Source organism: Symsagittifera roscoffensis, chromosome 9 (genome assembly GCF_963678635.1).
Source record: "Symsagittifera roscoffensis chromosome 9, txSymRosc1.1, whole genome shotgun sequence".
Classification (NCBI taxonomy): Eukaryota; Metazoa; Xenacoelomorpha; order Acoela; family Convolutidae; genus Symsagittifera; species Symsagittifera roscoffensis.
In genome coordinates, this window is record NC_087070.1 from 15258379 (window position 1) to 15282728 (window position 24350).

The window sequence follows — 24350 nt, forward strand, 5'->3', positions numbered from 1 at the left end:
CCATAAGAAAAGGAAAAACATGCCAGTTTTTTCCTATTTGTTTCAGCAAGTTTCGTTCCGAAATGGGTACTTATTTACCTGGTTTTGTCCCTTGATGGTGACTCCAGTTTATCGTAGAGGTCTCTCATCTTTATAAGGGGTACATCAACGAAGTTATGTGTGTATTATTCTTGCGCATGTACAAAGTTTCGATCCGGATTGGGGCGAGGAACCTTGATTTCAGGGGCGGATTTAGGGGGGGGGGGGGCGGACGCCCCCCCCCCCCCCCACCTCAGGGATTCGACCCCCTGCCGACCCAAAGGGTCCCCCCTTTGATACTTTTTCAGAAATCCATTTTTGGCCGACCGACCCTAAAATTTTTCTAAAGGCGCCTTTGGCGCCAATATATACTAACTTTGAGGGGGAGCGCGCGCCATAAAAACGCTATTTTTTTGTCAAAATTTTTCAAAAAGTGCCCAAAAACGGCTTTTTTTGACTGTTTTTTTCAAAAATTTGCCTGCGGCGCAGAAAACTTTGCCAAAATAGGGGCAAAACAGTGCTTTGGGAGAGCTCGAAAAATCAATTTGGTCGACCTAAAAAAAATAAAGGTCGTCAAAATTTTGGAAAATTTTTTGAAAATCCGCCCCCCCCCCCTCGAGAAAATCCTAGATCCGCCCCTGCTTGATTTTCATCGACTTGGTAAGAAAAAGCAAAGAAACGTGATTCCACGTACATTGCTCGTGTCTCTAGATGGTTTCGTATTTTTTGCAGAGAATTAAACTTCATGTGCGTCTCTCGAGATATAACTGGAACCTGCGAAAGCCTAGAAAAGGAAATTGGCGCTATAGAAATCTGGGAAAACAAACTTTTAATGAACCAACCAGTTTTTGATTGAAGATTTGTAAAGAAAATCATTTGGTTTGATTTCCGAGTAGTTTTTTACCTTTGTGATAAGCAAGGGTATTGCAATCGGGCACTCGACTTTTCCCGTAAATAACTTTGTTCACAGGTCTCACTGGACTCATGCATCCTTTATTATAAATTCGATTTCAACTAACCATGCAGCCCATATGTTGTTGAAGTAACACACCTGCTTTAGACGGCAAAGGCTTATGGATGAATCCATCCGGGACCTGCATGTTTTGCTAACTAGTTTTTGTGCTTTTTGGGTTATCGTCTATTGTGCAATTTTGTTGATGTAATTCCTGTAGCCCACTTTTTCGAAAGTTCAGCTTTCTTCCAAGTTGCTGTAACACCCATGCTTGAGACGATAAATCCCGGAAGATCGATTTCAGTCGGGACATGTTATTTTGCAAATTGAAAGTTTCGGCTATTTTATTTTATGGTCTGTCTTTGTATTTTTGCCGGCGTTGTTCTCGCAAATAGGACTTTTTTGAACGTTCGCTTTTTTTCTAGCTTTCCGAAGCTCCGTAAAAAATTTCTAATGGTGCAGGTAATTTTGTTCCGGTTTTTCTGGCCTTTTTGCGATTTACATAATTAATGACAAAAACGAATTTTTGAAGGTTTTTGTTACAATTTTGTTTTTCTTTTCATTCATTTTGAATCTATGTTAAATAAATCGTTTTTGGCTTTTTTTCATTGGGTTAGTGCTGGTTACAAAATTTAAAAATGAGGAAAATTCTGTAATACGAATGTTTTTTTTTGTTTCAGAAATCAAAATCTCAGCTTATCAGTGGTACAAAAAGAAATTGGACCTCTACCTCAGATGAACCTCAAACATCAGCAAGCGGAATTCGTCTAGCGTCGCGTGCAGCTTCAACTGCCACACCCTCAAGTGTGGGAATATCTATGAACCCTTTCAAAAAGAAAACTAAAATAGCCAGTCAGTCTAGTTTGAAGTGAAAAAGAAATGAAGCTTACAAAGACGCTATTAAAAGAGTAGTTGACTCCAGGCTCAGGGGCGAGTTGTGTTGTTCAAAATTGAGGAAATTTGAAGTTGTTTGCTTAATTGTTAAAACTGATGTAAATGTCTCATTCCAGTCTCGTCCTTTTGACACTAGAAAATATATTGAAATATAAGTTCCAGATGGGAGAGCAGGCCAAACAGTTATTACCAAATGCGCCACAAAGTTTTCCAGTTGCAGAGCGAGTTGTACAGAATGTTCCAACCATGAGGATTTTTAAAATCAATTATTGAACTAAAAAATAAGTCGAGGAGATTTTTTGAGAGTCAATGAATGTAGTGAAGGCTTTAATAAAGGTCTTGCTGCTAATTTTTTTTTTTCAGGAAGAAATCTTAAAATACTATATTAACTACAGATGTGCATTCAAACATATTAATGCGTTTTTGAATGTGTTTAGGTATATATGCACTTTTTGAGTTCAATTTAAATTCATCTGCTGAAAGTTGAGTAAATTGCGATCTCCAAATACGAACGTGGAAATGGCCTACTGTGAACTACTTCTAGTTTCGAAAGTAGAACTTAATTTGTAGATTTTCCAGCGAAACAAAAACTTGACCTATTGATCCACTTTTTTCAAATTGAGTTACTTTTATCAAAAAAAGGCCAATCATTTATTCGTCTTGAAATTCAAAAAGGATTAAGGTTAATTTGAAATTTGAAAGTTAAAGTTTTTTTTTCAAAAGTAAATTGGAATTTGTTCTAAATCCTTGCGTTCATTATCTTTTTTTGATGATAGAGGTTGAATTAGTTGAGCTATAACAATCTGTTATCAGTGGCTAAGTATTAAAAGCAGTATGAATAGCATATTTAAATTGAAAATTCAGTCTTGAAACAAAAATTTTAGACCAGTATTTTTTCGATGCAGACAACTTTTTTGATGTTTTTTCCCGAATCACGATTAGCAGGGTTTTCGTATGATACCACACTTGACCCCCAAAGAGATTTCTTTAGGTAGTCAAAGTTGGACAAAAAACACAAACTACACCATGGTTTATCCTCACCCCGTTGGAAGAGTTGTCGTAACAAGCAGGTGGCAGAGGAGCTCGTAGAAAGTTTTGATATTGTCATAAATATCGAAACAGATGTTGAAAACTTTGAAATCGTGTGATATCAAAGATATTTTTCTTTCCGAAAGCAAAGACTATAACAAGCGAATTTTTTTTCAGGCGCTAGCAAAGGTTTTTCAATTGATCGAGGTACCAATTGCAACCTACTGTAATGCTGTATCAACGGCTACGTTGAAATAATAATCAATTTTATCTTTGATTTCTTTCAGCCCAATATTTCAAATTCGTCTCAAGCGAGTCTTTTTTAAGTGTCAGTAAACTTATCGAGGTTGTTTGATTGTATTTTTTTTTTCAGAATAAAGTGTTGAAAGCTCGTCAATTTTTTTGTGGTTGAACATCTGATTTCTTTACCCTTGCGATAAGCAAGGTTATTGCCATCGGGCACTAGACTTTTCCCGTAAATAGCTTTGTTGACAGGACTCATCTGGACTCTTGGGTGGTACCTCGCTTCTTAATGAGTTCGGATTTTTTATTGTTTTCTTCTCATTTGGCCTGGATGTAACAAATCTGACTAGGACATGTTTTTTTATTCAAACGGGAAATGTTCTGTTTCAAATAAAGTTGTTGGCCTAGTAATTGTCTACGTTTTGTTTTGTCGGCTTAGTTGCCACGTCTAAGAATCGTTGTTTTTGCTGTAAGCGGTTTTCATTGTAGTTGGTTTTAGTGTTTTAGTATTTTAAAAATCAGGACGAATCGAAATTTGATTTTATTATTGGTTGTAATTTTACCCGCTAGATTTGTTAAAAAATCGTTTTATTTTCGGCTTATTTCAATCGTTTTAGTGGCCTCTAACTGAGTCGATTGACCAAAAGTTTTTGTATGCGTGCGTTTTCTGAGGGAATTTGAGACCCAATATTGTTTTTGTTTAGAATTTTTCGAATGTTTTTCGGCATGAATGGGTTCTGGTCAGGTATTTTCTGTTTTGTCGCTGCTTGGTAATTTTTTTGTTCCGATGTTATTAATTTTGCATTCATTTGTCTGGGCCTCGTTTTTGCGAAGCTATATTCATTCATTTTGATAGATCTAGTTGTATTTTAGGTGATAAAATATCGGTATATCTTTTTTGCTGATGGCTTTTTGCTTTATGCTTGTCGATTCAGCTCTCGCCTTAGTTTACGAATTTGGTATTCGACCTCAAGTCTCTTCATTTATGGCTTTCATGTAAACTATTTGAGCAGCACTTGAATTGTTCCAATACGATTTGCTGAACAAATTTTCAGCTTATTAGCTGTCGACTTTAATTCTTTCGGCTTATTTGTCTGTTTCCCCACCAATTTCTGATATTGTTTTTATGATCGATAAGACTTTGGTCCAAATTTAAATTTTCGAATGTTCAATTTAATCCCCTTTTGGAACTCTTAAAAAAATTTAATGAATTTAAACCAAAAAGAAAACTTTGATTTTTAATTTTTTTTTTTTTCGTTTTTCTAGTTCTTTCTTGAACTGTAAAAATATTCGAAGTCGAAGTCTTCTTTGATAATTCTTGAGTCTCGTGCTGTTTTAATGCTATACTTGTTGTATCTGCTAAAAGTGAGGCAGGCTACAAACACGAAATGATATATACGGACATGTGTTTTTGGTTTAGTTGAGTTCGTTAACACTGTTTCAAATGTCCGTTCTAATTCGTGAATTAATAGTAAGTATAAATTTTGGTTAGCGTGAAATGTTTACTCAAAATCAAAGTTTTTCATCACAGAATAAAATGTTTGAGTTTGTTGTTTCAAGTTGTAATGAATATAAGATTATGGCCGAGTTCCCTGAGACTGAAATTGACAGTGAGAACAACTCAAAAAGTAACAGTAGTTCAACAGCAGTTGACGCAAAAGAAGCGAGGTCAAGAGTAATTGAGAACAACAACTTCAATGATGACTCCAACTCCAGTGACTTCGAGTCCCCAAACCAGTACGCTTCGGACGACGAAACGACCCTGCGAGAAGAGGAAATGCTGACTAGTGAGGCCGACATTCATAATGAGTTGGATGACCTCCAAGCTGAAAGTGAACTTCCGATCGAGCTACTCCTCAAGAAATACGGACTGCAAAACCAAACTGCTCATTTAGAATCACGTGATGCTTCGGGTTTGGGTTCCAATGAGAGCTCCTCGCCTGGAATCGAAGAGAGCTCGAGTAGCATAGAAAATGGAGACGTAGTTGGACCTTCAAGTAGCAAAAAGCGCCGAGTTGAGACGTCACACGAGGAAGGAGGAAGTTCGGAGGTTTCGGAGACAGCTATAAGATCGCGAGGTGAAGTTGAAGGGGCAAGAGTTGCGAATGATGTCGAGAACTCGGCAACTGAGAGTGACAGTGGATCATCTGATGACAGTGATTTCGTTCCCTTCATACCTTTTATGCCCGCCAAAGAGCCCAGAGTTGGCGAAGAGTTTCAAATTGACGTCGGCATGGCGGCCGAAATGCCGGCCGCTACCAAGCAATCAGAAAAGAGTTCAAGCCACTATCGCGATGATTTAGCCGAGTGTCTCTGGTCGCCTTCGGTTCTAAGCAATGTAGATGAAGTAGAAGCGCATCTTCGTACGCTTCTCAGAATACCAAAAAGCGTTTCGTCAGTTCCTGATAATTGTCATTGGCTGAACGACGTTTATAAGGCCTCCGGTGACTTAAAGATCCCGCTTCCAAAGCAAGCCGAACCCTCTTCAATAAATCCAGAGTTCACTGAACAAGATATTACAGCGTTTGAAACGGGGTTATCGGAGTATGGGAAGAACTTCAATAATATCCAGAAGTATTTTCTTCCGCACAAAAAAGTGGGAGATGTTGTTTATTTTTACTATTTTTGGAAGAAATCTGAAAGGTACGATCATTTTTGCTCCATGTATAAATTAGGTCGAGGGCGGCACTTGCTGGATGAAAACATCACCGACTTCATGTTCAGATTAACTAATGATATTCAGTCTATTCCGCAGCACCCGACAAACACTAAAGAGAGTCCCTTTACTCGCTCGCAAACTGCCGCGTCAGGAGGAACTCAAAATCAAAATGCACTTTCAGAACCAACAAATATTCAAAGTAGAGATACTAGTACTCTAAACGATGTCCGAGATGAATACTTTCAAAGTAGTTCGACTGGTCTTGGCATCAAAAGCGACAATGAAGCGACGAACACTTCAACAAATGCAGAGAATAGTAGTTCCCTTTCGCCGGGCTCCAAATCTCCCTCGCCGCTCGGGCCTAGTCGTGAAAATTTTTTGTTTTCTGACAATGCCAATACTACTAATAATATATTGGTTTCGAATACCAAATCCTCTGTTGTTTTAAACGATGTGTCAAATTAACCACAATTTTTGAGCAATTTGAAGAACTAAGAGTCTAATTTTGCAAAACTTTTATTTAAAAAGTTAAAAACACTCCTTTTGATCAATATTTAGCTGCTTTAGATTTTTTTGAGTACTTGGTGATTTCGATATTTACGCCATAATATTGAAAGTATTTGTAATGAAAAAATTGACCTGTACTTAATTATAATATTTTGCTGTTAATGAATTTTAACTAACTCTCTTGCGAATATAATTTTGCACCTTGTGATAATATCTGCAAGAACATAAATTTACGTTCAATGAGACCATTTGCAGCTATTTTTGTGATGAGATTTTCCGTCTGTCGAAAAAAAGTTTTGTTCATGTTCATTCTGTTCTGTATGCTGATAAATTACAGATTATCATTTTATATCTCTGTGATGTTTTGTTTAATTTAAACTCTTAACGAGGTCAGCCATCTAAATTCTAATTTGTCTACATTTGTTTCCTTTTTGATAAAATACTAGGAAGTTAATCAGTTCGTCGTCAAGTTCTTTTAAAAAGTTTCAATCGCCTAAATGCTTTCTATGAAACACGTTATGAATACTTTCTATCGAGTTAGGTGCTAAGGTTAAGGCAAGGAACTCATGAGTGCGTGAGACTGACTTCGGTTGGTGTCAGGTAGTTTGGCTGAAAACCTTAAAGTTTTTTTGAGTGATTCGCCGTTTTTGTTTCACTTGCGAGAGCAAGTGACGTGCAATCGGGAACTAGATTTTTCCCCGTAAACAGCGTTTCTTGCAGAAATACGTGCAGTTACTGCAGTTACTTTTACGTGAGCAGGCTGACGTGCTCAATTTCTTGAAACTTCAAATGAAAGTATCTCTTAGTTCATTTTAGGTGGTAATTAATTTTTTCAAATGTATTTATTCATTACCGGGTACTAGACTTTTTCCCGTAAATAACTTAAGCCACAGGACTCATCTCCTGGATCCTGAACTCATTCATCCACTAGGCCTTTCTGTTGCAACAGAGATATTATGAGCATGGTAGCATTTCAAATATATGGCCTATCCGAAAAAAGTTTTTTTTTATGTTGGTTGTAATTTTACCAACTCGGTTTGTTTAAATTTCATTTTTGTTTCTTTTTCCTTTCTTTTTTCTCGGTTTAATAGGTTCCTGCATATCTTACATCGGCTTAGTGGCCTAATATTGCATCATTTGATGAGCGAAATTTTTTTTATGGGCGTGTGTGTTCGTTATAAGGGGGGTGAGCTTATCAATTTTTTAGAGTTTTGGTTTTATTTTCCGAATTGTTTTAATTTTTTTTCGTCTTTAAGGATTTCTGCTCAGATATTTTCGGTTTTTTAACGCTTGCCAAGTTCTCCAATGGTACATCTTACATTTTTGTACTAATTTGTTTTTGGTTTCTAGATTAGATCTATTTTTTTTTTCTACCTACTTTTCGAAGTTTTTTCGATTAATTTTTTCTGGCTTTTTACTTCTTTTGAAGTTATCGAACTTTTTTTCTCGAGTATTGCATCGCAAGTGGGACGAAGCAGCTTCGCCTCTGAGTAAAAAAGTGTTGATTTTTCGGGTTTATGGTTTTCGTCCTGGTTTCTGTCGGCTAATTTTCCGTTTTTTGAAATGCAATTTATATCTCGTACGGTTTTCAAGCAGTTTGATTCAGACAAATTCTAGCTTTTACTATAATTGAAAATAGCTCTGTAGTTTAAATTTACCAACTCTGTTTTTGAAAAAAAATGAAAACGGGTTCAGCTAATGGTATATCGGCTTAGTAGATATATCGGCTTATGGTATATCGGCTTAGTAGTTTGATGGGCGATTTTTTCATGCATCAGGAGGGGGGTTGGATTGCAAAGAGTTCTAATATTTTTAGCTTGAAATTTGTGATGGCTAGTTGCGTTTTTTGTCGCCTTAGCTGCCGCTCTATCATTGAATCTCAATGCTTGTTTGTGTGAACGTCGTCCGAGGGTTTGAAAACCGTATTTCAATCAAACTGACCATTTCACTCGACGATTATTTATGGTACCTAGTTTTGGGTTGAAAGATGCATCCAAATACTTATTCCTTCCAGCCTTTTCTGAGTGCTACAGCAAATAGGAAAATAGCGAAGATCAGAATCAGCGGTTAGCAGTAAAATTGGTGAATCACAATCGCTGAAAAAGCACATGCGGAAAAATTTCAAAATTGATTCAACATTTTTCTCATGTAGTCAGGTTGGTGAATCGAAGAATTTACTGATTTTATGAGTAGAGTATGAGCATAGATTTGTATTGAAGTACCAAGTTAGTTTTCACTGTGTCTATCTTTAGTTAATTTGATGCTACTGAAAAAAAAACAGAGTATGATATACGAGCGATTGATGTTTTATTTTTCGCTTGAGTGTGCGAAGTTCAAATCTGTATCGTGAGACATGGAATAATGCGCTTGGTGTCAAGATCACGTATATTTTTTTGTTTTGCTGATTTACAGAGCTCTCCTTTGAACTTGTGATAAATTCATTGAACGAAGTGAGGACACTTATTTCGATCATATTGGATTTTTTTTTAGATTTGACTTCAAGTGTTTTATGTTAAATTCAAATTAATTTGCTAAAAGAGGCAAATTACGCTCTCCAATAGGGAAATTGTAGGAACGATGTCATTGACTTGTAGTTCCAAAAGTGGATTGTTTCTTTTTTGATTTTTTGACGCTATTTAAGTAATTTATTGTTAAGGTATTTCAAATACGGGATCTGATGATTGGTATCTTTGGTCAAGAGATATTATGTTATGTTACCTTTTGCTTCGCTGTATACTTATATATTACCGTTTTTAACTTGAACTTTAAAGTACGGGTTTTTGTGCTCAACAGATAAGATAAATGAACAAAGCGGCAACTTCTCTCGCGCGACATCTCATTGCGAAGGAGTTCCAGTCGATGTCCTTCAACTCTAAATTATTCGACGCCTCAAGTCTCTCCGTTCTAGCGTGCACTCAAAACGGATCCATCGATGCAGTATTCAAACCACAAGCACATCATCTAAACATTAAGAAAGCAGGGCAGGCAGATGTCTAGTTTCCCCGTCCGAAGATAATTTCAAGATAAAAAAGACTTTTTTGAGCTATTTTTTGAAGTTTTCTTTTTTTTTGTGGTTCACGAATTTAGAACTCCTGATGATGTTGACCCGCTTAATAAAAAAGCACGATAGAGAAACAAGCAATGCGGTTTTTTTTTAAGTTTAGCAAGCTTTTGTACATCTAAATGTATTTTTTTCGTTACCAAAAGCATTTTCGAATTTTGATGCAACAAGCGAAATCTATTTCCTTTTTTTAATGAAACCTCTTTTGATCCCCAGACAAGCTCTTTTTTGTTATTCTTGCAACTCTTCGTATTTGTACTTTACTTGCCTTTGCAAAAGCAAGTGTCTTGTAATGAAGAACTAGACTTTTCCCCGTCAACAACTTTTCTTACACTTTTTTGTGAGAAATTGATGTTGCTTTATTGTCCAACCTTAGCAACTTCCAGGCACCCTTACCCACTTAGTCTGGAGGTAATCCATCCAATGGCTTGGAGCCCGAGTCCCGTTTGTACCTTGATTTTTTTTCAGTGAATAAGTACCCTTGCGATAAACAAGGGTATTGTAATCTGGTACTGGACTTTTTTTCCCGTAAACAACTTTTTGCACAGGACTCATCGACTCTTGGTTGTACCTTGGTTCATTACGAATTCAATTTTCTTGCTATATTCTGCAAACTTAGCCTAGAGATAACGAATACACCTGGGAAGGCAAAGGTCCTTGGTTCGAATCTGACCAGGACCTGTTTTTTTTCAAATGGTAGAAGTTCGGGTTCAAAAAAATTCGGTTTTTTGTCAGCTTGTGTTTTGTCGGCTTCCTTGCCAGATCTAAGAATCGTTTGTTTTTGATACAAACAAATTGTTTCTAAGCTAACTCGCAAATGAAAGTGTTCACTTATTTTGTTACTATAATCACGACTGAAGCATTGGACATTTTAAAGCTTATGTTCAATTTTTTTTATTTTTGGCTAGTGTTTGCGATTTATTAAGCGTCCGTTAGCGCGTGAGACTCATATTATCTAGGTTGCAGATCGAATCCGAGACGTAGCAGAATTTTTATCAATTTGAGGCTTATTTCTACTTTTCCTGATTGAACTTTTTTGAGCTGCTTTTTGTCGTGTGCTCGCCAGTGTTTGCGAAGATTCGCCTCTGTGTTTAATCCTAAACTTAATATATCGCAAGTTGTGCGAAACTCAGTTTCACTTCTGTGTATTGAATTTTCCCGGCAAAAATTGAATGGTTTGACTATTGTATGTCGACTTATGATTTGTCGGCTTAGTTTCTCTTGCGCTTTGAGCAGTTCTCATGTTAGTTTCAAGTGCCGTTGATTAACTCGTGTAATTCTTAAATTTGCTAATTCTGACTGCTATTGTTTCTCTTTTTTATTTTTTACGCTTATAAGTTTTATTCGGCCTAAATCTTAAAGGGAAAAATGGTTGTTATAACTTTGATTAAATCAGATCGCTTTATTTATAAAAGTTGAAAATCAAACAATTTTTTCACTCAAAAATATTTATGACGATTTCTTTTCAATTTTTTTCCGATGAAATATAATTTGGCGGACTTTCGTTTGTGTGCTTAAGTCTTGCCGGCTTAGTTGCCACTTCGGAAAATTTGCTTGTGCTATAAGCAACTTTCATTGTAGTTGCACTTATTGTTCACTGTAGTTTCAGAAGCACTTGCAATGGTTTTAAATCGTTTTGTTTTCGGCTCTACTTGTGTCTGCTCAAAGATTGTCGTCTTGGTTTTTCTGTTGCTAATTTAAAATTCAAATGTCTGACATCTTTGCCAGACATTTGAAAATGAAATTATTCCGGGACTTACGAAAACTTCCGTTTTGGTAGACCTAATTTTGTTCTCAACTTTTTCATGTTTTTTATCTTGTGTTTTTTATGTTTTTGTTGTATCACAAGTGATGCAAATCTCCGCTTCGACTTTGTGTTGATAGTTCTTTTAGCGGCAATTCAAGTGCGCTAGCATTTCATCGTTTTGCCAACCATTTTCGTGATCATGGGCAGCAGTTTTTAAATAACAATCTATTATCTATCTATCTATTATATATTTAAATGCGGGCTTCACTATCTCGCCATGTTTAAGCTTTTTCAACGTATTTTTTTGCATGTTTAAGCTATATCGTATATTGCAATGGTTAAGATTTTTTTCGATTTTCCAATTTGATTTTAGTGGTTATTTTACCGAGTTTAAATTAAGCAGCCCAATATCGAATTAGGGGTTGCGAATTTGGCCTCCAATTTTGAATGCCCGAATCATTTTTAGTTAACGAGATAAGACGATTTTTGAGATCTTTTCAAAAATTTTCAGAAAACTTATATTAATTTTTTTTTTCGCAAAATCTGAAATTCTCAACCCTGTAGCTGGGTCCTGTCAGAGTAATCTCAAAGATTGCGGATCTTGCCTCCAAATATTAATTATTTTTCAAAATTTGAAATTCCCAACTCTATAGTTCGGTGTGGTCAGGGTACTCTAAAGAGTTGCAAATCTTGCCACATGCGACTGCTAAACGCGACTGCTCAAATGCTTTTCGTTTCCGAGATGTGACGTTTTTCGATTTTTTCAAAATTTCTCAAAGAACTTATCTACAAAGAAATTCTACAAATTCTAATTCTACTAATTCGAAAATTTGAAACTACTAACTTGATGAAGATACAAGCTTATTGTCAGCGTACAGCCAGGCGTCTCAATTCTTGCCTCTTAATATGAATGCTCAAATCCTTTTAGTTTCCGAGATAAGACGTTTTTTTTCCGGGAATCTTAGGTTTAAAAAAATTCACAACATTTTGGATTCCTAACCCTGTAGTAAGTTCCTGTCAGAGCACTCTCAAGGATTGCGAATCTTGCCTCCAAATATGACTGCTCAACTCTTTGTAGTTTTCGAGATATGACGTTTTTTGTGATTTTTTCAAAAAAAATTTCAGAAAACTTATGTTAATTTTTTTTTCGCAAAATCTGAAATTCCAAACCCTGTAGCTGGATACTGTCAGAGTAATCTCAAAGATTGCGGATCTTGCCTCCAAATATGACTGCTCAATTCTTTGTAGTTTTCGAGATATGACGTTTTTTGTGATTTTCTCAAAATTTTTCAGAAAACTTAACATCTTATTAGTTTTTAAAAACCTGAAATTCCCAACCCTGTAGTTAGGTCCTTTCGAAGTACTCTCAAAGATTGCGAATCTTGCCTCCAAGTATGACTGCTCAATTCTTTGTAGTTTTCGAGATATGACGTTTTTTCGCGATTTTTTCAAAATTTTTCAGAAAACTTGAATTTTTTTTCTTTTAAATTCTGAAATTCCCAACCCTGTAGTAAGGTCCTGTCAGAGTACTCTGAAGGATTGCGAATCTTGCCTCCAAATATGACTGCTCAATTCTTTGTAGTTATCGAGATGTGACGTTTTTTGGGATTTTTTCTAAATTTTCAGAAAACTTATATTAATTTTTTTTTCGCAAAATCTGAAATTCCCAACCCTGTAGCTGGGTCCTGTCAGAGTAATCTCAAAGATTGCGGATCTTGCCTCCAAATATTAATTATTTTTCAAAATTTGAAATTCCCAACTATAGTTCGGTGTTGTCTGGGTACTCTAAAGAGTTGCAAATCTTGCCACATGCGACTGCTAAACGCGACTGCTCAAATGCTTTTCGTTTCCGAGATGTGACGTTTTTCGATTTTTTCAAAATTTCTCGAAGAACTTATCTACAAAGAAATTCTACAAATTCTAATTCTACTAATTCGAAAATTTGAAACTACTAACTTGATGAAGATACAACCTTATTGTCAGCGTACACCCAGGCGTCTCAATTCTTGCCTCTTAATATGAATGCTCAAATCCTTTTAGTTTCCGAGATAAGACGTTTTTTTTCCGGGAATCTTAGGTTTAAAAAAATTCACAACATTTTGGATTCCTAACCCTATAGTAGGGTGCTCTCAGGGACTCTCAGTGGTTGCAAATCTGGCTTCCAAATTTCTCCAGAGGCCCATTAAGTTTTCGAGGTGACGCTTTTAAAATGGGAATATAAAAAAATTTAAAAGTTCGAAATTACCAACCCTGTAATTGGGTGCAGTCAGAGTACACTAAAAGTTTGCAGATGTTGTTTCCAATATATGCGGTTTTTCATGAGTTGTCGAAAAATTTCGAAGCACCGAAGGTGCGTTAATTGCTAGTTTTATATATTGGCGCAACGCGGCGTAGGTACTTTTGTAATAAATAAGGAGCTAGTCCTTTAACCAAAAGGGAACGACCTTAAAAGCACATGGTTATCATCATCATCATCATCACATATGTTATTTCGACACCAATTTCTTGAATTCAAAGGTGTTTGAGTTTAATTAAAAACCAGTTTTGTCGTATAAATAATCAGTCGCTCTGCTAAAGATGAGTTCGTTTCTGTCGATAGCCGTACCCACTCTAAAATGAGCTGGGATTTAAACAGAAAATGTTCTTTGAAGATGGTTAAAAATCGGACCCGCTCTAAAATGAGCTGGGGTTACGTGAAAAATTCAACCTCCATTCACTCTGAACTTTCGTTGATATGTATACAGTGCTGATAAAACTTATCCGGACAAAACTTAAAATTTGAACGTTTTTATTTGCAAATTATCTTAAAATTAGACGAAAAGCTCAAAAAGCAAAAGTTGCTTAAATTTTCTCCAGAATTATTATGATAATTTATTTTGCGAATTTCCTTACCAATATTCTACATTTTTATTATAGTCTGGTAATAGGTTCGATCAAATTCAAGGAATCTTTTTCAGTTTTGCGCCTGAAACTATTTAATTGGAGCAGGCTAAAAGCTCGCTAGTCGTTAAAGTGTTTGATTGAGCCTTTTCGCTCCACTGACTGTATCTTGGTGAGTAACGTTTGTTTGCTCCAAGATTGACGCTTTCCATTTACCTTTTTGCGGGCTTTAGCAGCTTGTATCATTAATGCCAGAAAGCCCAGACCAAATCTTGAGGGTTCTTCCGCGCAGGTGTTTCGCTTTATCCGAAAAGCAGTTTTGTCAATTTGAACATCCTGATTTGAATCCCTAGTTTTCAAGCAATTGTTGAGCAAAGTTTTCTAGTGAACTGCCAAAGGACTCGATAATTGATGTTCAGGCTACACCAGTCTGAAATCCCATGCTGTTTTTTTGGCATCTGAATGCTCCATAGATTTTTTAAAAAGTATGGTAGCACAGGGCGAAAAACAGAATGAGTTATAAATGTTGCAAAACGTGAAATTTTCTGCAATAAAGATTGCCATTTCATAAATTGCAATAAATATTGCCAATTTCGTTTTAAGGAACAACGTTTTCTAGGCTCACATCGCTTGAGTTCAACATCTACAATGGTCTTAAAAGACAGGTTTTGACAGTTACAACATTAAATTTTTGTGACTATTTTTTTATTTTCAATGTCTTTTGGTGATCCCATGCAGATGAGGTAAAAACTTAATTATAGGGCCTACTGTTTTTCTAGTTACTTTTTATAAGGATTTGTCGCTTGTTGTTGCAGGCTAAAAGCGGAGCAATTTGAAAATTGACCAGGAGCGAGTAACCTGAAATTGTTTTTCAGTTCAAACCTTCAGATTATGAACCCCTGATAATGAAACCTTTTTTAAAACACACTAAATAATTATTAATGGAATTGAAGAATCTTCGGTAAACTTGAGTCGCAGTATCAACAAATTCAGACCAATTTTTCCCGACATCGAGAAATTTTTTTAAAATTTTTTATGGGGAACAGAATACCGACTAAATACGCTTAAATATGTTACCATTTTTAAACACTTCGAGCTTTCTTTGCAAGGCTGGAGAAGGCTAGAGTACGCCATAGGTCCTGTCTTATCATTTCGTGAAATTGTCGAAACGAAGGTGTGTTCGGTGATTTTCTAATATACATGATTTGTTGCTGTTTTTGCATAATTTTCTGCAAGTTTGCTCAATTATAAAATGGTCAGGGAAGCCATACTAATGCGTGGCATAATGCAGTGGCTGGAGGTGTAATAGCTAGTCTGGCTGATTTTCTAACAACTATTTCAACTGAGGTGGCAACTTCGAAGGAATTCAAAGAAGATGTAGGAATGCGTGGAGTGTCCATAGATTTGACCACGCAATACTTCCGCGCTATCGAATTGCCAAATGAAGTTATAGTTCAATCCGTTTTGAGGAAGCTTGGGAAAAAATTGGTTTTTCTAGATTGCGATTTTGAGTGCAAACATACCGGAAAAAGTTTGGCTAAAGTAACTCATGTTAAGTATCTGTTATAGATTTTTCGATTGCAGGTAACTTATAATTTACATTTATTTTTCGTCTGCCATTTTTGAGCATTCATCTTTATAGATTTTCGATGTGACCTTTGAAAAATAGCGAAATTACCCAATTAATGTTATTGAAACCGGTTACATGTTTTTGACTTTCAGATTTAGTTGATTGATAAGCGTGATGCCAGCTGCACCCGGGCGTTCATCTAAATCTGGCAGCAGCAGCAAGCCGCCGAAGCCATCGGCAACAACTACATCTAGTCACGAGTCGAACAGAACTTCGTCAAAGCGGGACTCTTCGTCTTCAAAGAAACGAGCAGAAACATGGACCGAAAACGAGTTACTAGAGGAGTTGAATTCTACAGGAAAGAAGTCTTTATCGAAGAGTAGTAGAGAAAGTGGAAAAGACAATAGATCACGTGACGAAGGCGGGCGTGATCGGAAGAAACGAGACGAAATGGCAGAAGAAAGAGCAGAGCGGAAACGTCGTGAAAAACAAGAATCGGAAAATGGACAGCGAGTAAGCGAGTCTAAAAATCGAAATCGCGATGGCCGAGAGAGTTCGGGAAAAGGAAGTCGCTCGAAAGAACCAACAGAAACGCCTGAAGAAAGATCCGAAAGGAAGCGGAGAGAGAAAGAAAAAGAAAAGGAGAAATCTCGTCATGAGAATGGCAACGGAGATGGGTCACGTAATAAGAGCGAAAGCAGTACCCGGAAACGTCCGGATGAAACTCCTGAAGAGCGAGCAGAGAGGAAGAAACGGGAACGCGAAGAGCGAGAAGTGAGATCGAGTAACGCTGAAGGAAAAGAGAAGCGACGTGAAACTTCTGAAGAGCGAGCTGAACGAAAGAGGCGCGAGCGTGAAGGGAAAAGTAGTTCACATAAAGAGGAAACTCCTGAAGAGCGGCACGAACGAAAGAAACGAGAAAGGGCCGAACGAAAAGCACGGGAAGAGGCGGAGGAAAAGGGGAAAAAGGACGAAGATGGTGAGCGTAGCGAACATCGACGACGCCGGAAACATGACGAGACACCAGAAGAACGGGCAGAGAGAAAAGCGAGAGAGCGAAAAGAAAAGGAACAGAGAGATGAAGAAACGGAAAAGGTTAGGGATGATGTAAAGGGTATATCGAATGGTAAATATGGAGTCACTAACAGCCAGGAAAATGAAGGCGAGGATGAATATTTGGACGATTATGCTGATGATTTTGAGGAATATAACTACGAAGATGATTTCGACCAGGACGAAAGTCGAGAATCTTTGGGAAAAGAAGAACAAAAGCCGGATGAATCATGGAATGAAAATGACGACAACAATGTTGGCGAAGACGACAGAAATGAACATAGTGTTACACATCAACAGAATCGTCGACTTGCAGAGCCTAAAGAAGAAGTTAAAAAAGACTACAGTTCTACATTTTCCGTGCAAGGATACGGGCCTCAACTTTCTCACGGGAAAAGATTTGCGATAGCTGAAATCTTTAAGCAACGAAGTTTTGCTCTATTAAACAGAATAGAACTGGACTATTATTCGTCGTCTATGTTTGATCTAAACCCACTTTCTGAGTATGAAATGTTTATGAGGAAGTTTGGATACTCGGATACGACTCAAGTGGCATGTCAAACGAGAGATGACAACGTCGAGGTCGAAGTTCAGACAGAGCCACCCGAGAGATGCGAGTCTTGGACTCAGTATCCGACAGGCAGTAGGCGAGTGGCGAGCAAAACGACAGACGCCGAGAGCTCTTCGGATAGTCTGAGCTTCTCAACTGAGCCGAGTTCAATATCTACTTCAACTGAGTCCTCAGATTTGAAAGTGACTGATTTTTCACTTGTTTCGGATACCAGAAAGCTGAATCAGTTTCTTATGAAGTCCTCGAAGCTAGTCAGTTCAGTTCTCGGATCCAAAGAGACATTGGGTCAAGCTGGAAAAGCGAAAAGTTATTTCGAAATTGCGGACACTTTTTCAAACATGATTATATCGCAGAGCGAGCCTTTTCTGACCAACAGAGATGTAGTTTCGATGTCAAACAATGATTTCAAAGTGGTTGTTTGCTTGAGGAAAAACAAAAACGAAAGTGCGTTTGCGGAAAATGGTTTGATTTGTGTTTACAGCAATGCTTCGTTGAAGAAACCGACTCATTATTTGGCTTGTTTCTCGGAATTATCGACGTGTTTTATTACCAAAAATCCAAACATTGCCGTCGTTTTTGGAGGCGCGGTAGATGGTGTTATTTACATGTGGGACCTAAATAAAGGAGACCCTATCAAAAAGGTAATCACCGTTAGTCCAACGTGCTCTGTTGAAGTCATATACGAGTCATTCTCTACAGCGCTTTCGTTGAGAAACTGCTCACCGGAAGGTTCTCACAAAAGTGCGGTCAGGCAGTTGATTTGTCCGGAAATAGACGAGTCATTTTCGAGTTCAAGACGCCAATTTCAAATATCTTCAGTTGACGAGACGGGAGTTGTGATGTTTTGGACATATCACATGTCGGAAAACGACCAGGAGCTCACATTGCTCCCTGGTAGTGCCTCGAAGTTTTCGATGTCGCATCATTTTGACATGTGCCAAAATGGAGAGATCTCCGGATTCGATGCTGGAATGCTTAACTGGCTGGCGTTTCACCCAAACCATCCCTCGAAAGCGTTTTTAGCTACGTCCAATAGTGCAATACTTCAAATGGATTGCTTCAACGAAGCTTTGCTCCCCAAAATGTACCGACCCAAAAGCGGATCTCAAGTATCTCAAATCCTGTTCTGTCCAATAAAATTGGTAGATCTTTTTGTGGCTTGTATGGACGACGGAACCATAAGTCTATTCACACTTGCGAAGCAACATCCTATCGCGTCATTCACAGGAGCTGCTGTTGAGACCGGTTGTGTTGATTGTATATGGGATCCCAACTTCCCAATGGTTCTTTTTGTCCTCACCAAAACTTCAGTTCTAGTTGTGGACGTGACAAATATCTCCCACGGATCGTTTGCAGAGTGTAAACTTCGTGACTATGCTTCGGATCCAATTGGTCTTGGCCTCTGGCGCAACTCGGCCACCAAGCGTTTCGTTTTGACTGTGGCGTACAAAAGCGGAGATTTTGAGTTCCATGACTTGTTGAATAACTTCATGAAGATCCAATCTGCCGAGGAGCAAAATAGAGTGTTGAGGTATTTCGTGGAAAGAGAATTGATGCCGAAAATATAAATGTTAGTCATACCTCGGATAGTAATCCATTTAATGGAGCGCTTAATTGGTTTTTACAGTTTTTGAGGAACGGTGTTAGCTGGGGCGCCAAATCCAGCGAAACTTAAGCACTGAACAGTTCATGCACTGAACTCTAAGCAGTTCAAGGGAATTAAACGTTCGTTTTTGAAATACCCTATGGGGCTGTTACCTATTTCAACACTCTTTAAGCATCAGAGTGATTTACGATGTCAAGACTTAGGTAGTTTTTCTTCTAAATGTCGTAATAGAAATAAGTCGAGCTTTTTCCCCTCGCAATAAAGACAGTTTTATGTTTTCTCCAGCGGTTTTACAATAGTAATTATTGAAGTCAAATATGTTTTAACTCGGAAAATTATACGCAGCTGTTATTATTGTTCCGAGCTGTGGCTTGGATTAACTGTGAAGTTTTTTTTCGACGTATGGGTTCAAAGAAAGCTCGTATTGGTTCAAATGTGGTATCATGAAAAGTCTTATTGGTCGGGATTTGGATTTATAAAATGGTTAAAAATGTGATTAAAATTCAATGTTCTTGAAACAAGCAAAAGCACTATCTTTTTTTTCCAACCTAAGTCGCAAATATTGTTGCGATAAAATGTGTTCATTTTGAAAGCGTTTGTTTTGATCAATAACCAGGTATTAAGTACAGCCAATGCTAAGGACATTAACACAGACTATTATTGTTTCGGCTTTCGTAACGAAAGTAACGGAATTATTTTGCTCAAGGTAGTTTTTTTATTCAGACAAATTTCGGCTTTTTAAATAGCCATTTTTGACGGATTTTTTTAAAATATCATTCAGAAGATATATTATCCTGAGGTTAAATTTGGAAAGATATTTCATCTGTGATAATTTTTCGTAAAGTTATGCGAATTAAAAAATTGCCAATTTCGGGCAATTAACGCGCGAGTTATTTCGCGCTATTAACGCGTACGCGGAGATTTAATCCGTCTTAGAAATCGTTCCAAATTGGTTGAAGGAAGCTTATTTGCCATAATTGATTTGTTACTAGGAGCGAAGTTAATCAGTCTGTACTTTATATGGCTTGTGTGGGGGGATGATTTTCACAAAAAATCTCAAATAAGAAAAAAAGTTTTTTTATTACCTTTCATTTTTCATGTTATTACTGCTCCTTAGACGGTTCTATAAATTGAGGCATGTTAGTTGGTAAGTTTCTTTTTTTTTCAAATTGACTAGTACTGCTAATGCGTCATAATTGGCGTGCGTCACTTAAGAAATTTTGGTGGCAGGACAATCTACCCTATTCCAAACTACCCTATACCATTCTACCCTATGCCATTATACCCTACATACCAATCTACCCTATACCAATCTACCCTATACTAATCTGCCCTATATACCATAATGAGGTATCATAATGTAATCTTTCAAAGGCCTAATTAGAATCGGAAAGATACAGCACGTGTTAATTCATTTGAGTCTAAATTTTTGGACTCAATTTGAGTCTTTCACTTAAGGAAATTGTTCTGAGACTAAATCGCAATTAGAGCCTCAAAATCTGAAATTTATTTCAATTAACAAGTTTTAATCCCCAATTTTCAAAATCACGTACAAGAATGAAACCAAAACTACGTCATTATATCAATTTTGTTTGGAATAACATCTACTAAAATGAGTCAAATTTCTTGGGGTTTATCCCAACAGAATCGGCGAACGCTTGTAATCGGTGGCCACGAGTTTACGAAAAAACAGGAAACAAAGAATGGAAACATTCACTGGAAGTGTTCAAGATGGGGGTCCCATAAATGCAAAACGACAGCAATAACCAGAGAAAACTATCTTATTTCCTGTAGAAATGAGCACACGCACGAAGTATTTCCTGGTCGTTCGGATGCAAGGCTTCTCGTGCAGTAAATGAAACAGGACACAAAAATACAGCAAGTACCAGTCAACAGCATAATTATAGCAAACGGCCTGCAGTCTGTCTCCGAAGAAAAAGCAGTTCAATTAGCTCTTCCTTGCCGGTCGGCTATTAACCGGGCCCTCAATCGACAGAAGGTAAATGATAGACCCACGTTGCCTCCAATTGTCGACAGACATTTTGAAGTGCCAAAGCAACATGAGGATTTTTGCGTCTTCGATAGCGGCATTGAAGATCCAGAAAGGGTGTTGATTTTTGGAGATCGGGACAATATCCAGAGTTTGATATTACATCGAGATGTTTGGCTGTGTGATGGAACGTTCAAAGTTTGCCCGATTCAATTTTATCAACTCTACACCATCCACATTCAACTCGCTGGCTTTTACCCCCCCTGCATTTATGCACTGTTGCCCAACAAAACAGAACACACTTACAAAAAGCTACTGAAGGGGTTATCAGCCATCACCGAAAACACCGAGCCTCACCGCATTCTCCTCGATTTTGAACGTGCAGCACTGAACGCTTTCGCTAGTCACCATACCGGAGCGTTGCTGAAAGGCTGCTATTTTCATTTATGTCAAGCGTTCAACCGGAAAATAAACGAAGTGGGCCTGAAGCGACTACGAAACAAATCATGATCTCAATTTGTCATTGCGCTTAATTCCAGCTCTAAGTTTCGTACCAGTTGAAATGGTCAATGCTGCTTTTGACTTGGTCATTGAGGAAATCGAAAACGTGTCGGAAAAATTTGATCTTGACGACAATATCACTCAAAAACTTGATGAGGTAGCCTCATACTTTCAGCGCACCTACATTAAAGGCGAAACCATCGGAAGGAATTCTCGCGAACCTCTCTTCCCAGTAAACCTTTGGAAGCATTCCGAAGAAGCAGCTGCTGGGTTAATAAGGACAACAAATGCTGTAGAAGGCTGGCATCTTGGCGTTGCTACTCTCTTCAAAGGAAACCACCCATCCGTTCACACCTTTCTGGAACAAATAAAACTGGATGCTGCAAATCAGAAATTTAATATAATGAAAGCAATGGGAGGAAACAGCAACCCCAGTCGAAAGAAGTACAGGGAATTGAACGAGAAAGTGAAAAACATTTGCAACAATTTTAACAAAGATTCTATTTTAACCTATTTGTATTCTCTCGCGCAATTAAGTCATTCCTAACTCAGTTTATTTTAACAAACTTTGTGAATTTTTCAAAAATTCAATTTAATTTCTAAAAAAAATACACTTTTTGAGGTTCCCGTGGCCGTAGAGGGCTGAAATTTTGGGAGGTAATAGAGGCCAATACCAAAAGAATTTTACCTTCTCCCTCACCCCGCCCCCCAGTACCGCCTTGGCCTGGTACTGGGGGGTCTACCCCTCCTTTTGGGATCAACTAGTCAAACCCTCAGTAATCTTCGAATTTCATTCAAAATTTGACTTCTTGGTGATTTGATCTTTCGAGCTTTTGATTTTCATACACAGGCTTTATACGCTACGCTATGTCGACTTGATGTGATATGATTTTTGTTTGTTTAAGAAATAGCCGCAACGCATTTCTATAGCAACATTGGATTAAAATTTCTGTTCGTTCATGCTTTGAACTCATTTCCATTTTGAACGCGCAAGTTTTACGTTGCTTTGATATTTTGTTCACGTGCGTCAATTATTCTTTGATCATAATTAATGGTTCTTTGATTTGTTCGGAAATATACTGTTTCGGATTCTTCAAGAGGATGGGGTAAGTTTCAATTGCTTTAATTATAGGCTAGAATGGTATAGGGTAGATTGGTATAGGGTAGATTGGTATGTAGGATAGAATAGTATAGGGTAGATTAGCATAGGGTAGATTGGAATAGGGTAGAATGTCATGGAACCGAAATTTTATAGACTCAAAGTAATGCTCATTCAGTTTTTTGCAGTAGCGTTATCGGACATATTTTTGCTTGTGTATGCGAAGTGCAACTTCGCCTCTGTATATTCATGCTAAGCCGTGAAAATTTGTTTTTTTTTCTTCAAAAATTTTGGTTTTCGAAGTTTTTTAGCGCCTTCAGAATTTTTTTCGAAATCAAAGCTCTGGAAATTTTATTATTCGTTTTTTCTCTTTATCAATTTACTATATCTATCGATTATGTCAAAGGTCTAGACTTTCGATCAGATCAGCTGATGAATTCACAAAAAAAAACGACCCAGAATGTGATTAACTTTTTTATTCAAAATTTTATGATTGTTATTTGCTTATTTTCCTGTAGAGGTCTTCGAGGTGATTGTTGATGTAATTCAATCTTGAAGGGGCGCAAGCGTCGAATCCTTTTTTTGAAAACTTAAAACCTTCGAAAATCCCCTAGAGTTGTCCCTGCCTTTGCCATAATTTTTTTTATCAGTCACTACTGTAGTGTTACTTTTGGCTTGTTTTAGAGTTGTCTCAGACGTGCCAAGAATTCCAACAGCGACTGGAGCTGGTTAAATTATGAATACCTTCTGGAAGTAATAGCTAGTTTTCATCTTGTCTTCTAAATAACTGTGCTATATAATTCATGTGTCACCACCACCACCAGTGTCTGAATCGCATGATAGAAAAATAAAATGTTGGTTACAAGAACAAAAAATGAGATGAAAACTAAGTGCAAACGAATGTTGTTAATTTGGTGGAATGTAAATTTCTCTGTCCTAATATCGATGTAAATATGTAAATAATTAGTATAAATTGCAAAATCATATCATTTAGTTTTTAATGAAATAAAACGTGATATAGACTTTTCTTTCAAGTTTATAACTTGTTTAACAAAATTTGTTTAATCATTTGATAGCTTGAGTCATAATAGTTTCAAATTACTTAGCTTCTCCGCTCCAATTGGTCTATAGGTAATGACTTAGGCTTATGACGGATATGGTCATAAGTTGGAATCTGGCCTGGGACTGTATTTTAGGCGGAAAGTATCCACCATTTGTTGGTCTGCTAATGTTTTTTCGGCTTGATTGCCACGTCACGGATTTTTCTGTGCTGCCAGCAGTTTTCATTGTAATTCAGTACGTTTTTGATTTATTTCCTGTGTTTTTCATTCTATTTTTTTTGTAATTATTTTTTCGTTTTTTTTCAATCAACAGCTTTAATTGCCTTCCATTGTTTCTGACCATGTAGACTTTGTGACCTAAATTTGCGTCGTTTGTAAAAGAAAAGTTTCTCGTGGCACTATTTTTTTTTAGCTCAATCGTATTTTACCCAACTTTGTCGACTTAGTTTTGAAGCTCGATAAATCTTTCGAAATTTATTTAACGCCGGCGATTGTGATTCTGGACGTGTTTCTCAACTTGAAAATTTTTCGTTTATCAATTTTTTTTCCAACTTTGTGGCTTTATTTTTAAGTTGAAAAGCAAAGGCGTTTTCATTTGTATAGGTCATGATAATATCTTTTGTTTGTTTATGTTCAAGCTCAAACTTGGATTTTTGGTGGTTTGATTTTTCGAATTCAGTTCATTTTTTTTAAAAGTCAGGCAAACTCTAATATCCAACTGCAAAATTGTAAGTTGCTAGCTTCAAAATTGGATTTTATTTTTCTAAATTCCAAGTGATGTGAAAGATAAGTGATTATGAAACATATCATTTAAAAAAATCCAAGCTATTGAAATTGTTAATTGATGAGTTTTTCATTCGGTTAGTGTTGACGAAATATTCCTTGGTACTTACACTGAAGCCGGTTAGT

The 24350-nt window shown here is 37.1% G+C and overlaps 2 protein-coding genes across 2 annotated transcripts; both read left to right on the top strand.

Annotated features, from left to right (window-relative positions):
• The first annotated feature begins 4700 nt into the window (after positions 1 to 4700).
• Positions 4701 to 6725, top strand: LOC134853959 (mesoderm induction early response protein 1-like). Its single transcript, XM_063869976.1, has one exon. The coding sequence runs from the start codon at positions 4716 to 4718 to the stop codon at positions 6258 to 6260; it is 1545 nt and encodes a 514-aa protein (XP_063726046.1). The 5' UTR covers positions 4701 to 4715; the 3' UTR covers positions 6261 to 6725.
• Positions 6726 to 15716: 8991 nt separating this feature from the next.
• Positions 15717 to 23373, top strand: LOC134854331 (cytoplasmic dynein 2 intermediate chain 1-like). The gene is made up of 2 exons (XM_063870547.1): positions 15717 to 18754; positions 23065 to 23373. Exon 1 carries the CDS (start codon positions 15735 to 15737, stop codon positions 18750 to 18752), a length of 3018 nt encoding a protein of 1005 aa, XP_063726617.1. The 5' UTR covers positions 15717 to 15734; the 3' UTR covers positions 18753 to 18754; positions 23065 to 23373.
• The last annotated feature ends 977 nt before the right edge of the window (positions 23374 to 24350 follow it).